This window comes from Tachypleus tridentatus, chromosome 9, assembly GCF_004210375.1.
Source record: "Tachypleus tridentatus isolate NWPU-2018 chromosome 9, ASM421037v1, whole genome shotgun sequence".
NCBI classification, from domain to species: domain Eukaryota; kingdom Metazoa; phylum Arthropoda; class Merostomata; order Xiphosura; family Limulidae; genus Tachypleus; species Tachypleus tridentatus.
Window position 1 is genome coordinate 125,161,231 of NC_134833.1, and position 15,416 is coordinate 125,176,646.

General features: G+C 29.5%; 1 protein-coding gene across 1 annotated transcript in view; it reads left to right on the forward strand.

Moving 5' to 3' along the window:
• p (WD40 repeat domain-containing protein pink) overlaps window positions 1-15,416 on the forward strand; it is a 79,480-nt gene that overhangs the window by 19,456 nt on the left and 44,608 nt on the right. Inside the window, 7 exon segments of the mRNA XM_076457058.1 lie at window positions 1,264-1,394; window positions 2,822-2,948; window positions 5,130-5,212; window positions 6,418-6,501; window positions 8,441-8,538; window positions 10,494-11,296; window positions 11,299-12,614. Coding sequence (XP_076313173.1) covers window positions 1,264-1,394; window positions 2,822-2,948; window positions 5,130-5,212; window positions 6,418-6,501; window positions 8,441-8,538; window positions 10,494-11,296; window positions 11,299-12,614 — 2,642 coding nt within the window.

Below are 15,416 nucleotides of genomic sequence, written 5' to 3' on the forward strand. Positions count from 1 at the left end.
AGATTAAGAAAGAAAGTTGGCTTCATAAGAAGAAAAACTAATAAGTAAAAATTGGAATGTTCAAGTAAGAAAGAAAGAAAGACAATTGCTGGACATATGTAGGAAGTGGAAGATATGCCACCCTTTTAATATCATTAAATTTCAGAGAAATAAAAAATAGAGGCTTTTGTGTGCTTGGTATAATCTTAGAAAAGCCTATAGTGCTAAAATAAAAAAATATTCTTACAAAATATTTGGAGTATAGTAAAAATACCTGTAAGTTTTAATTTTACATTTATAGGAAGTGTCTTTATGTTTAGGTGTTTGTGAAGGCAGTGGTTTATAGGATAGTATTTTGTATTCTTTAGGAATATATAAAACCTATTCCTCATTATTCCTCATTATATGTTTACAAACATATAAAAGTTTGTAGTGAACTCAGTCATATTCAGGCTTTAATCAAAATAGGCAGTTTATTTCAAAAGGTATCACTTAAAGTTTCAGAAGTTGACTGGTTAACTTTTAAATCTGGTTTTCATCATTGGAAGAGTACAGTTTCTGTAATACATAACATTCTATCATTTTCTGGATGATACAAAAATATAAGGTAGCATGCTTTAACTTTGAAGGTCTTTATGAAATCTGTGGAAGTCACTGACCAAGTTATAAGTATGGTCTAATAATTTTATTTTTAAATGCTCATTATAAAGTAACAGTACAGACCAGTTGGTTAATACTAGATAAATCATGTGTTCATATCTTGTAAAAAGTTAAACAAAATTGTATAAAAGTATTTAAAAATTAACTATTTAGATGTTTTGCAGGCATAGTAATCTAAGAATGTTTGTGTACATGAAGCAATGATTATAACTCTGAATATTTAGGCACTCAGCTGTGTACATTGTGTAGTCACTAAATCAAGACTTTAAGTGAAACTTTTAACAAAACCTTCATTTTTAACCTGACCCACAGTGCTAACTGGAATAAAATTTGGGAATAATAAGATTTAAAACTGTACCAACTCTGAAATTTTAATACTAAGGTTTCTATTTTAGAGCTAGCAGTAAATTTTGAACTTAAAATTTAATATCAAAATAGGAAGACAATAAATAAAATTACAGTACATATCAACACTAAATATTTTGTCATACTGCATGATGTTTCAGGTGAAAAATGTAGCTTTAAATTACTTTAGTGTAACAATTTTAAATAAAGCTGCCTAAGGATTAAGTAAATTAGGATTTTTGAGTTTAATAACTTTCAAACATTTTTAAAATTTTATAGGCCAAGAACCTGTTTCAGATCTCTTCCTCCATCTTGTTGCGTCTGGAAACTCGCATTGTCCAACTTGACATGGCACATGAATATCTGTTAGTTTCAGATTTTACTCGATGTTATGTTTGTCATACAATCAGGCAAGCATTTGTTTTTTTAATTTTTAGACTGTAAAGTATTGTATGAATTGTATCATTTATTTACTAGTTCATTAGTTCTTTAAGCATTGTAATTCATATAATTTAAGGACACTAAGGATCCTGTTATTTCATCTTTGCCCTCATACTGATCTCTAAAATAAAAATAAAATCCTCAAAACTTGTCATTCAAATATTTTTCACGCTCTTCTGAAAAGTCTCTTAAATTAACATTATATCCATAGGTTTCTTTAATGCTCATGACACAAGGTTTAAGTTCATTACATTCAAACTTTTATTTAACTACTTTTTGTTCATTAAGGCAGTAAATATAACATAAAATCTCAGTTAATAATCCATATTGTAATAATATATGTTTTAAAGTTCTTAATTGTATAAAGCACTATTTAGAAAATCCTGAATTTCCCATAGTGTAACCATGTGACATATTGTGTGAAATATTAAAAAGCTTCATGTTTATATCTCCATTTGTGATATATTTGTTTTCAGCATTGTAACTGTTATAATTTAGCACATCTAGATTACTTGTAGTAAGTCTATCAAATGATAGTTGAACAAATGTTTGTCACTTTTATACATGCCCTCTTGTGTTGTACTTTATACTGTTTGTCTAACTTAGAAATTTTTTTCCACCAATCAGTGATCTGCATTGTACATTCATAAAATGTTTCAGCTCAAGAGATTATTCTTTTTCAGTTAAACATATGATAACATATTTATTTATTCTTCTCTGTTTTATTTGTTGAGGTATGTCAAACTTTGAGAGTACTTTTCAGTTAAAGTACTTGTAAAATGCTTTAGTCTTTTTGTAGTATTTTCAAAGCACAGCACTTCCTGTGATATGAATTATTCTGTTCAAGTTCCTGTTGTTATTTCAGAAACTTCTGGACTTCTTTTATGTTGGAAATTTCCTTTGCCTGTGCTCTTACATCTTTCCATCTAGATATACATACATGTATGTGTATAAAGAGAGAGAAAAGCTTCAACTTCACTGATTACTGAGTATTACAATAACATTTCAATGTCATATGGATTAGATTTTTTTAAATTAGCCAGTTAGTGTTTAGTTGTGTAGGAAATTGACATGAATGTTCGCATCTGGTGAAGTTGTAATAGGAAAGATTTCACACAAATAACATTTTCATCTTTTGTTTGGAATTAAAAGTTGATTTTTATTCTTGTTTACAACTTTAAGACTTTATTTTATAGTCTTTGCAATAATGTATTTAAAATCCATTTTTAAGGATTAAAGGCAATTAATATGGCTTTTTTTCATTCCAGCTGATGTAGTTATGCAATTATGGATGAGCAATGAAACTTTATAATGTACTTGAAGAAAGACAAATTGTCAATTTTTAACTGAACATGTTTGTAATGTACTAAAGACCCAAATTGTCAATCTTGAACAGGGAGCAGTATTCTCAGATTGGAAAGAAACTCCGAGAAGGGGAGTATGGAGCTTGCTTTTACCCCAACACAAAGCCACAGGACCCACCCATAATATTTGCAGCACGACCTGGTTCTAGGCTCTGGGAGGTAAAATCTGATTTAAATTATGCATATCATTAAATTTTAATTGGTAAAACTTGTGTAAATCTTGCTTGAACAATTAAAACTGTCTGTTATTTGTATGCAGAATGCAAAGAGAAACCTTAGATATTAATCACTAAACTTAATAATGGAAACATGATTTTCTGTTGCCAACTGCCTAATCTTGTTTACAGCAATTCATTTTGGACATTTTAACAAATTTCAAGCTTTTGGAGTAGACTGAAGATGACCTTTGAAATTGCTTCCACATCATTTCTGAACTATTACAGATGGAAAAAAGATTATTAAACTGTTATACAACATGATTTTCTATTTGTTAAGCTTTACTACTTTCTTAAATAAAAGTTATATTGAGCATCATAACTCCACATTTTGAAAAGGTATGACAGTATGGTTTATTGTTAATAAACAGTAAAAATTGTGGAAAATTTCTGCCAACCTGTGTTTTTTTATCAGAATGTTTTCTAATTTAAAAGGTATAAAAAACCCCTAATTATTTTGTTTTTAGAAAAGGTAGATTATATAAAAAATTGCTGCTACATGTTACTACTAATGGTGTTTATGCAAAATGTTTCTAAGTTAATAACTTCTGTTAGAGAAAGTTTACCACTTACAATGTAATGATGTGATTTTGTTGAAAGCAATATTTTTGTTCATGAATTTCAGCAAACTCATGCACAGATTTGTATGTAAGAGATGGTGAATGCAAGGACTTTCATTGAACCTTTAGAGTCTGTTGATTGAAAATTTGTTTTTTATAAATATGTTAATTGGTAAACTGTAAAATTATTATACATTAAAAAAAAACATAATTAGTAAAACTATCATCATGAACTTTTTCTGGAATTTCAAACTACTATGATGCATTTACTTTGATTGAAATGATGTGAGGTTAAGCAGTTTCTTTTTCTATATACACAGCAAAATAATATTACAATACCTGCACTATACTTATACTAACAATATCATCCCACTTGTTCCACTGATTTAGAAATGTTTGTTAGATATTAAATTATTTTTGACAAATTTTTGAAGGAGCTGTAATGAAGACAAAAAGTTGTAATATTAAACTTTGGAAGTACCAAGTGTGCTTTGTATAACAGTATGTTTATTACATAGCATTTGTTCATCAAGTCACCATTGTTTGTCTCCATTCACATTCTTGTAACTATGATTATACTGTGATGGAACATAATCTCATTCAAAACTCATGGGGCAACTTTAAAGACCTGAGTTATATTCCATATTGAATTATTATTTAGGCTTAATTCTAGGGAATTGCCTTTTAACCTATAAGCCTTTCTTACAAACACCAGCATAATAATAAGTTAATCAACCTTCTCTCTTAGCAGATGCTAACAAAAATGATTGTTTTAGTAACATTAAAACTCGTGCAACCTCATTATTCTTTACATTCTAAAGAGCTTTGCTACTTCAGAACAATTATTTACTATTGTCAGTTTATTATAGTACTTGTATTATATCAGTATATGTTAGATTGATAATGCTTCAGTTAAAAAGGGAATAAAGTCTGTTATTATGATTCTGTAAGTTTTGTTCTATCAGAACATTCAAGGTAGCCAGTTTTATATTTTTCGTGGAAAGATGTCATATTTTAACATTTTTTTAAGTGCATATTTCTAGAAATAGTTTGAAGTGGTAAATTTAATCTTGAGCTTGTTTCTGTATTTTTACATTACTCAGTTTAATAAGTGATAAAGTCCAAGCTCATCTGCTCTGGGTATGTCCTTGTGGTAAGCATGCTGGTCAGTGATTCCAAGGGCCTTTGATTCATGACTTATGGAAAATTACATTTTGTGGCTGTGGGTGCATTATAAGAGCAATGATAAAATCTCTTACGTATTTGATTAGAGTAACGTAAGAACTGGTAGTGGGCACTGTTAACTAGCTGCCTTCCCTCTGACCTATCAGTTTAAAATTAGGAATGGTTAGCATACACAAGCCTGTGTGTGGCTTTGCAAGAATATCTGAAATAAATTACTGTAAACTCAATTTTGAAAATTCAATTTTGTTTACTGTAAGATGCAACTTAGTAAAAATTTGAATTAACCTGTCATACATAACTTATCACTTTTCTGTATAGGTAGAGTTCTTTTAAATAGCTTGTAATTTCAATATAACAAAATAATTATTTTATATATTCAGGTGGATATCAAAGGACAAGTACAAAATACTCACCAGTTTAAACAGGCTTTGACTATGTTGCCAATGCCTTTGGTAACTTTTAGGTATGTTTCTTAGTTTTCTTTACTACCATATTTTAACTAATATTTTATGAATATTGATTATCTTGGCCTAGCAAGGCCTAGTGGTCAGGGCACATAACTCATAATTTGTGGTTTCAATCCTCATCACCAGACATGCTCACCCTTAAAGCTATGGGGGTTTTATAATGTTACAGCCAATCCCACTATTTGTGGGTAAAAGAGTTGACTGTGGGTGGTGTGGACAAGTTTCTTTCCTTCTAGTCTATTGCTGCTAAATTAGGGATGACTAGTTGAGGTAACTGTTAAGTAGTTTTATGCGAAATTTAAGTCAAACCAGTTGATTATGTTGTTTTAAAATAGTAGAAAATTATTTATAGTTTTATTCCTTGGTTGGACAGTTAGTTTGGTTTCACTGATGGGTTTCATTCCAAAGTTTCAGTGAACATTCTTATGGGAGAATCATTGTAATAAAACTCCAGGTAACATACCTTGTAATTTTATACTTTTAGTGTTCACAAATACAGTTGTTTATTTACATGGTCATCGTTTAGTGCATTTTACCCCTTAACGTGAATTCTAAGCTATGGTTGCCCATGAGTATATTGTTCAATATTTATTGTGTTGAAAGCGAGGCAACAAATCACATCAGTGCTGTCTAGTTGTCAAGACCATGTGACTTCAGAAGATGGAAGACTTTCTGAATGTCATCCTCTACACTTGTTTTTTTCTTACAGCAGGCAGTTGCCACCATTACAATATATTCATCATAAATACTCTACTCTGCCCAGGATTAATAAAAGTTATATATACATTCTTTTTTTTTAGAAAATAGATTTACCAAAATGCCAAATGATTTCATAGTAACAAGATGTCTTTTTTTAGGAATTGAGTGGTGAGAAATTTATTAACATTTAACCTTGCAAGAAAATACTTTTATTTTTACTTTATTATTATTACGATTACAAAAATTTTATGGAAGTCAAAAGTGCTTGTACTTCATCTTTTATTTGCTATGTAGCCCTTATGTTACCATAATTTAAAAAGTAACAAAAAAAAGTTGTACTGAGTTAAAAAATGCAAAAATAACCAATGCCACACATTTAAAGTTTGAATTTGCTTATGATTTTTTCTTTCTAAATTTAAAATGGTTTATATATTTATTTATTTTTTTGTCACGCATTCATTAAGGCTGTTAATGTTAACAAAGTGGACATTTTATTTTTCAGGAAGGAATATGTTCCACCAAGTTCTGACATGCACTGCAGGCCACAGTCTGTAGCTTTTGTTAAACTACACACCATATGGACTGAGTAAGTTCTTTTGATCTTTTTTTTACCGTTAGAGATAAATTGATTTAATTGAAGGTTCAAGAGTTACGATAACAAAAGCAAAAGAATTATAAATGTTAAATAATTTGTAAGATTTTTTTGGGGTTAGAATTAAAAATATGTCTAAATAATTTTTAGTTAATCAAATAATGCACCCAAGAACATAGACTAATAACATGCAAAAAAGTAGACAATTTCCACTAACTCTGAGAATTTGTTTGGCTTTTTAACTATACAACAAGAGCCATTACAACCTAGTCATTAATTTTCTCACTATAACATTGCTTGTACTCTGAGTGAAATCAATAGTTATCTGTTCAGAACACAACTTTATGCATTTCATCACTTTATTTTGACCTTGAATTTTTATCAGTTATATGCAGTATAGGATTAAACATAAGAGAGAACTGTTAATGTATCCTAAAAGACAGAATGTGACAGGAGGGGTCTGATTTTCTATTAAGAGCTCTATATCCAAATAAAATTGGAGGCTATAAAAGGTATAGTTTGCTTGAGCAATAACAATTCCATAGTGAGTAATTTACATTTTATTTCTTACTATTTTAAGGGGTGTTGGAAAAAACTTAGAGAAGACAGGATGCCTAGAGACAATGTTGTGTGTCATGCTAAAGGACACTGAAGATTTTAAAAACTATTTCCTTGTAGAATTGGGAATTTGAAACATATATTATTAAAATATGGTTTGTTAGCAAATGTTGTGTACTATACCAATTGATTTAACATAAAAAGCAGTTTGATAACATTTTGAATGTAAGACACTAAAACTTTCTATCATGTATAGTAAAGGAAACCTGGGAAGAAAGAGCTGACTTTGAAGTTTAAAGTTGCTAGGGCACAGTTTTTTATAATTTCATTTTGCATTTCATTTAACTACCTTTTTCAAAATTTTTAAGCTTAATTATTAAACTTAGCACTAGTGTTGTATTTAAGAGAGAAGTCTCCAAGTATTGTTAGGTTAACTCATCATGCCTGTTGAACACAAGTGATAAGATTGAATTACTCATTTTAAGGGATTAGGTTATTTATAAATGCATTTCTTAAGTAGTTAATTTTGTATATATATTTGTTTCAGATGTTTCGTATATGTTAAACAAGAAAGTAGCTTGAGTCTAATTTTATTTTAAAATGTAAAGAGTTTAAATAGTGATGTCAAGAAAACCCACTTGTAGAGAAATATATATGCAAAAACGTCTCGTTTGGGTTGAGAAAATATTTTACCTAGAAGAGCGAACAACGTTACCTCCTTCTACGTAAAATATTTTCTCAACCCAAACGAGCCGTTTTTGCATATATAAAGAGTTTAAATGCAAATAACAAAATAGTGTTTTCAGTACTTAATTAGAAATGAAACCATGTTGGATTTAAATTTGTGACTTTGCAAACTGTGCAGATTCTTTAATCAAGTAAGCCATTAAACTCTCGAGTGCCATCCCAATTTTTATTTTATTGATTTCTAAAAAAAATATGTTATATAAATTCATAGTTGAAGACTATATACAGGTAGCAACTATTGATGATTTTGAGGAATGTTGTGTTATTCAGTATTTAATCTCATCAACTCCTGACTAATGGACTAAACCATAATGACTGAAGGTTCTTTACTGATAAATTATTCAGTGTTTGTTGCTTAGGCTTTTAAAGATGTTTTTAAAATAACAAAATCTGTTCCTTTTTTTAAAATTATTAATGTTCATTCTTATTGTTCAGTTTTATTTTAATGATTTCTAGGAGTTAGAGTTTATGACGGAAACATCTAAATCACATCATCATTATTCACTACTATAATAAATAGGTGAAGGATGTTGTAGGAACTTGTTTTGAGAATCTGAATTTTGTTCGTACATTTTTTTTATATATGGAAGAAACTGTTAAAAGTAAGGTTGAATTTGACAAATTGCAGAGATGGTTTACCTCTCCTCTTTACATGGAGTGATCGTGGAGTATACATAATTGATCCAAGACTGGCTGAAGTTACTCTCTGGAACAATGAAATTACAGGTATTTAAACAGACTTTAAGTTTTGTTAGTGCTTAGTAAATGTCTTACCTGTAAGTTAATAATTATAAGTAGTAATAAAATACAAAAATGTATTAAAATGTATCAGGTTAAAACTTGTTTTACTGTGTGTTTTAGTTCTTGTGGTACTTAGTAATTATTATAACTTATTTAAGTAAAATTCAAAATTAAACTAAAAGCTGTTAGTTATTTGTATGTCAAAACAACATTAGCATTTTGCATTTAATTTCTTCACCTTATGCTCAATAGGTCATAAGACAGACTAAAAAATATGGCATGCTACCTTTAAATTTGAATTGAGTTATGAGTTATTTATCATCTTAATTAAAATCTTTCACACATACAAATTCACATTTTTGAAATAGATAAATCATTCTATATTACAGCTTATTCATCAAATGAAATTTAAAAAAAATTTCACCTACTTGTTGTTATGAAGCATTTTTTTAAAAAAAATAGTAACTTGTCACGTGGATAATTTATAGGTATTATACACAATATTTAAAACAGTGTTATTCAAATGCCTTTAATGGCATAAGGTAAAATCATTCAACTTTTCATCAATTTACTGTTATTTTGTTATGTATGTATTTTTTTATCCATTTTTACTAATTTCATTTTAAGAAAGCACAGTGAATTCCAGTTTGGTATTTTATTGAAAGTTGTTGAAACAGCTTTATTCAATTTGATCTTAACTTTAATGCAAAAAATAACAGTATATGCAAGTATATGGTACTTTGTGTTTTCTTGTTTGATTTCAAGTTGTTAATTGGTGTGCAATTACATCACAATAAGTTTGATCAACTCTCTTGTAGTGGCCCTTTTAGAGCTTCCAGTATATAATAACCCAGTAAACTCAGTCAAACTGATGAGTTCTAATAATGAGTAAAAGGTTTTGTTATCAGCAATGGATCTTCAAATACAAGCAGTGTTGTTATATTCATACTGAAACCTGTGTAGGGACAGTAAAAACAAAAGAGTTGATAAAAATGATTGTAGTATTTTATATTACAGATCTGTAAATGTTCTTATATATCACTGAAGTAGGTAGGTAAAGTTCACAAGATTGGTAGTTTATTTTTCAAAATAGTGATAATGCAGACTAAATATTGTTAAGTTATATTAGTTGGAATTTAAGGTTTTAATTTATTAGCCTGTTGGAATGTTGAAATCAACATTAAAAACAGCTTAAGATCCGTAAAGTGTATATGCTACTGTTCTATAATCTGATTTTAATTAGTTTGAAACTAATTATTAAAGCATTAATTAACAGAGGATACATATATGGGAAAAAATCTCTAATTTGGACATGAATGTGAAATAATGATATAATTAAAGTAATGTAATACAAAATACGAGTGTTATGAAGTAAGAGGAAAATCACTTGTTTATAAATAAACTCCTGTGCAAAAACATACAGCAGATGGCATCTTATTAAGTAATGTTTCCAGTTTTTCTGTTAGAATTGGTTACCTTTTTTTTGTGGTTTACTTGCTAATGTAATGTGGTACACACTTAGACTGAACAATTATATTCTTGTTTTAAATATAAAATTTGGAGTTGTCTTTAAATACACAGAAGTACTGTTTCACTTAATCTGGTTTAAATTGAGATTAAGTTAGAATTATAACTGTTATTTGTGAGCAGAAGTATATTTCAGTGAATTACAAAAAAGTGCTACACAGAATTATGACAAATCTTTTTTTGGATTTGTTGATAAGCTTTTAAATCAAGGACTTAGTCTTTTAAATGGCAGTTTTATTTGTGCTGTCAAAATGAATCAGTGTAATGTTTCTATCTTAAGAATAAAAACAATATGGCTCAGAAAAAATGATATGTTAAAGAAGAAAATTTCTAAATGAACTTTTTCAGTCTGTGTTTAAACCAATGTGGCTCATTTTTTGACATCTCTTCTAAGGCTTTCTTGGTTTTTACAGGGATCAAAGATACTCATTGTCACAAAAATGATATTTATATCTACTTTTGTGATGGGAGTTTTGCCAGATATTCTTTGCTAAAGATTGAGAAAGCTTTTTCTCAGTTGTATGAAAAACAACTTAGCATTCAGTTTGCCCAACTTTTGCTGAATTATTACCAGTACTGCTCCATTATAAATCTTTGTCTTCATGTCCCTGTTTCCATGGTTACAAGTGTAATGAAGAAGCTTGGAGATTCTGGAAGAAGCAATGTAGTGAGTGGATTATCAGTTGTAGCTAGCCAGATGGAAGAAGTTCAGATAGAAAAGAAAAAGGATTCTGGGGATTTTCCCACAGAATCACCAGAGATGCAGCGTTTAAAATCTGGTATTTATGTGGTTAGACCTCCTCCAAAAAGAGAACACTTAGTTTCAGGTATTCCTACTAGGTGTCACTCTTCTTCTCCTGTACACCATCCACATGCACGATCTCCAAATCTTCACTTCTCTGCAGTGTCTCGCTCTACTAACAATACACCAATGAGAGTGCATGATTCTAATATGTTGGGGAAGAAAAAGTCTGTTACAGGTGATTTTGCTAGAGGTACTCCAGTTACTGTATCTAACTCTAAACACTTTGAAACTGTAGACACTGCTAGTAAGATACCTAGGCAAATTGTGAACTACCGTCCTTCACCTTCTAACTCAAGTATCACTTCAAATGAAAGAAGCTCTGATAGCATTGCTATTAAATTTGAGAATAAAGACGTTCAAAATGAAAAGAGTGAGGTTAAGCACCTTGATCCTATAAAGCCAAAGAATCTATAGCAATAGATAGGTATCAAGAAAATGGAAATATTTCAAGGAATTTATCATCTTCAAGTATACTTAGTTTTCTGGTAAAGGATAAACTTTCTGTTGTTGACACAAAAGCCAATAAAGTGTGTGCAGCACATACTGATCATGTGGTGGACAGTACTCTCATTGCCTCAAACGATGAAAATTTAAAACAAAAGTCAAGTAGTGAGTATAATGACTTGAAATCTCCATACGAAGGCTTCCAATCTCAGAAACAAGAGAGTGTGCCAGATATAATAACCAGGTTTGAGATTCAACCAGAAATTTCTAAATCGTTAAGTAGTAATGTTCTTTCTTTAAATGGAGACACCTTGTCTGATAAATTAAACACCTCCATTACAGACCAGCCTTTTAAATTAAATGCTAGGGATAAATTATCTGAGACCCATCTTGAAAAAGAACATAATAGTAAAAAAATCTGTGTAGTAGATGAAGAGTCTTCACGTATTGTAAAGAATATAGACAATGAAAATGTTTTAAGTCCAGATCTTCAAAAAGAAAACAGACTAAAATTCTTAGACTTAAATAATATCAGTCCAATTAACCTTGGTTCAGATCAACTTAAGAGTAATTTTGAGAAGGATATTTTTATGGACTCTGTGAGTGCTGACCTAAATGGTAATATAACATTAAATATTTCTAAACGATCTGTGGAAAAATCTCTCGAGCATAGTGAAAAATCTCAGTTAAAAGAAGGAGAAATCTGTGTTTTGAGAGATAAACTGAAATCAGATGCCAATCTCTCCATTGCAAGTAAGAGCGATGACCAGCACTTGTCATATGATACTCAACCCTTGTACGACTGTAATGAAATCAAGAAATTTAGTTGTTTATACTCTAAGCACATAAGTGAACATAAACTTGGAAATTTGGGTGAAACAATACCACAATCCACTATTCTTCCAAAAAGTGATCTTGAAGGTCCTGGTGATATACATTTACTTCAAACTGTCCATACATTTGAAGGAGATAGATCTTTGTGCAGCAGCAGTGATTTCACGGAAAATGGTTCTGATTCAGTTGAATCAACAATATCAGATGAGATTAAAAAACTATGTGAACAACCAGAAACAACTTTTGCTATTTCTCCAGACTTGGATGGCAGTTACAGTTCCCTCTATGATACATACAATGAGGTTATAGATTTTGAAAGACCTTATCGATACCTTAACATGGCAATGTATGGTGGTGGAATGATACTTCCTCCAGGACTTGACCTGTCCATTATTACAGGATCAGATGTTGTTGACTCTGGAGTTTTGGAATTAACAAAGCTGAGAGATAGGTAAGACTGAAACCCAAAATAAGTAAGAATGGTAGATTTTCTGGTATCTTCCAGTTTCTGTTTAAGCAAGGATAAATTTAGCCCAAGTTTTGGAATGATATTTTGATTAGAAATAAGAATACAAATAAGTATGTGAAAGTCAGTTATTTAAATTAAAATCTTAATAATACTTCTGTATAAGATAAAGTCAGAATTACTTTATTAATTTTTTCTACAAGAAAAAATGAAAATTTTACCATAAAATGTAATAAGGATTTTTAATATTTTTGTATACTTCTAAAATTGGCAGGAAATGCCAGCTTTTTATTCTTATTGAGCATTTTTTCATTTTACTATATACTATAGAAGATAATGTTTACAGTATATTTCCACTGTGTACAAGCTTTCATAAAGTCACATTGCAATGTAGAAAATGAGTCATGTTTATATTAAGCTGAAATATTACTGATTTTTATGCAATGTTATTGAACAGAAAATGTTGATTCAGAAGTATAAGCTTCAATTTTTGCTTGCTGTTGAGAAATTATTTTGCTGATGTGTGTTTGATTATTTATTTGTGTTAAAGATTTATGTTCGTTTTATATTACAATTAATTTTCACATATCTGTTTTTTAATAGGCTAGTTACCCTGTTTATTTGAGTAACGTCTCTAATACAGATAACACATTTTGAGATGCAGCATCATTTTGTAAATATTTAGTTTCACTTATAAGTTCTTAATATCTGAGATACCATCCAAGTTTTAAAAAATTACTGCTAAGTTGGTTCTTCACCATAAAATACGATACAGAATGAATGCTGTAAATAAAAGAATCTTATGATTCACAGATTAAAGCCTCGTAAATATTCAAGTAATATTTATGAATAATGTGATTTTATCAATGGGAGAACAAAGAAAAAAATCTTGATGAAAACTAAAATGGTTCAAAAGTTTACCTTTTATATATATCAATTTGTGAATCAATAATATTTACTTTATCACATGTTTTTTCAGAGAACATGCAATTTCATGTTTAATAAAGCTTTTTTAAAGAATGTATATATGTATATAAAATGCTAGTAAATACTTTTGTGTGCTATTATGGTCATATGTTACACATAATGCCCAAGTCTTAAACACTAGAGTTTAGCTTCAGTATCCATAGTGTTTAAACTAAAACAGTCTCATTTCATGTCAAAAAACTAGCTTGTGTTTCAGAATTTGATTGCATACATCAATAAATACATTGCTTTTGTATGATTTAATGCTAAGTTGCAAGTTCTTTCCAGTTTGAGACAAGTTATAACTATCCATTATTACACAAAGTCAACTTTTAACAAAGATCTTTTTTGACTACTAATGAAATGTTTGTACAAGATATTTCAGTTTTGATATCTAACTCTCAGAAAATAGGTCTTAGAATTGGAGAGTTCTGTGGACTCTGTCTGAGTACCAAGTATCAGTCATCACCTGGTGAGAAATCATCTTAAGTGCACTTGTGAACTTCCTAATTTGTGGTCTTTTCTAGATTCTAAAGCAGTTGAACTTCTAGTTCTATACAGGATCAATATTTCACTTGTTGTTAGCACACTGAGAGGAGGAGATCTGTAACCCTTGATCACATTTTTAATCCCCAGTTAAAGCCTTATGTTTCTGAATTTCAAGATGGATGTGTCAGAATCTCAAAGTGTTGGTTACATTGGCTAATATTACATAAAATAATCAGTTTACATAAGTTATGATTAAATTGGTTAATATCACAAAAATAATTAAATGATCTAAATTAGTGCTTCTGGTTAATGCTGTCATATTTCCCGATGTCCAAGTGTCATGTGGGAATAGTTGATTACTTGACTTTTGTTGATTAGTGAACCTAATGATTAATTGATTATCATATTCTATCAGTTGCTCAGCTCTAGAAGAAAATTGTTTTTGTAAAAGTATGAGAAAGTTTTCCATAATAAAATACCACACTTACAACAACAAAAAAATGTGGAGAAACTGTTAATTGGGTTACTTCAGAAATACACATAAAATAAAGGTGAAAAAATATTACAAAAATTATAAGAATAAATTATGTTCCAGTGAGAAATTGTGGGATAGCACAATCTTAACATCAAAACATTAGTAATACAGAAAGAAACTATAAAATAACAAATTTCAGAAACATTTAATTGCTGAATGATACCTCTAATGTAAACTAAAGCTGAAAATAACAAAAAATAAACATTAACCCAAACACAACAGTTACAAATGGCAATCCAAATAAAGAAGTCTTATTAAGAGTGGGTGTTGCAGAATTTAATTATACTTTGCTTTGAAGACTTCAGTATTGCTCATGGCAGGAAAGTGATGTTAGTAATAAAATCATTCATTTTTCTGTTCAGATTCTGATTTTTGTAAAAGCTGCCATACTTGTTTTACACAACTTAAGCTTGGTGTTATTACTTTGCCTGTTTTACTTTTCACTGAGAAAGCAGACAAGGGTTGTTTGGAATATATTATTTACATCACTTGTAGCATAAACTATGACTTATTGTTAACTGTTATCATTTATACTGGTGCTGAATATGATAATATAGTGCTTGTTGTGTTCTTAAATCAGATATGGTTCTTTACATTGGCAGCTATTTTTCTTTGTTGACTATCAACAGAGCTAAAGTTTAATATTTTACACTGTTTTACTATTTTTTTTTATAAAGGTAAACAAACAGCCAAAATACAAAAAAAAAATAAATTATAATACATGTAAAATACTGATATCTCCTGGTAAGGAGAACTGGGTCCACATCACATATCCTCAAAAGGTATGTACTTTGTTG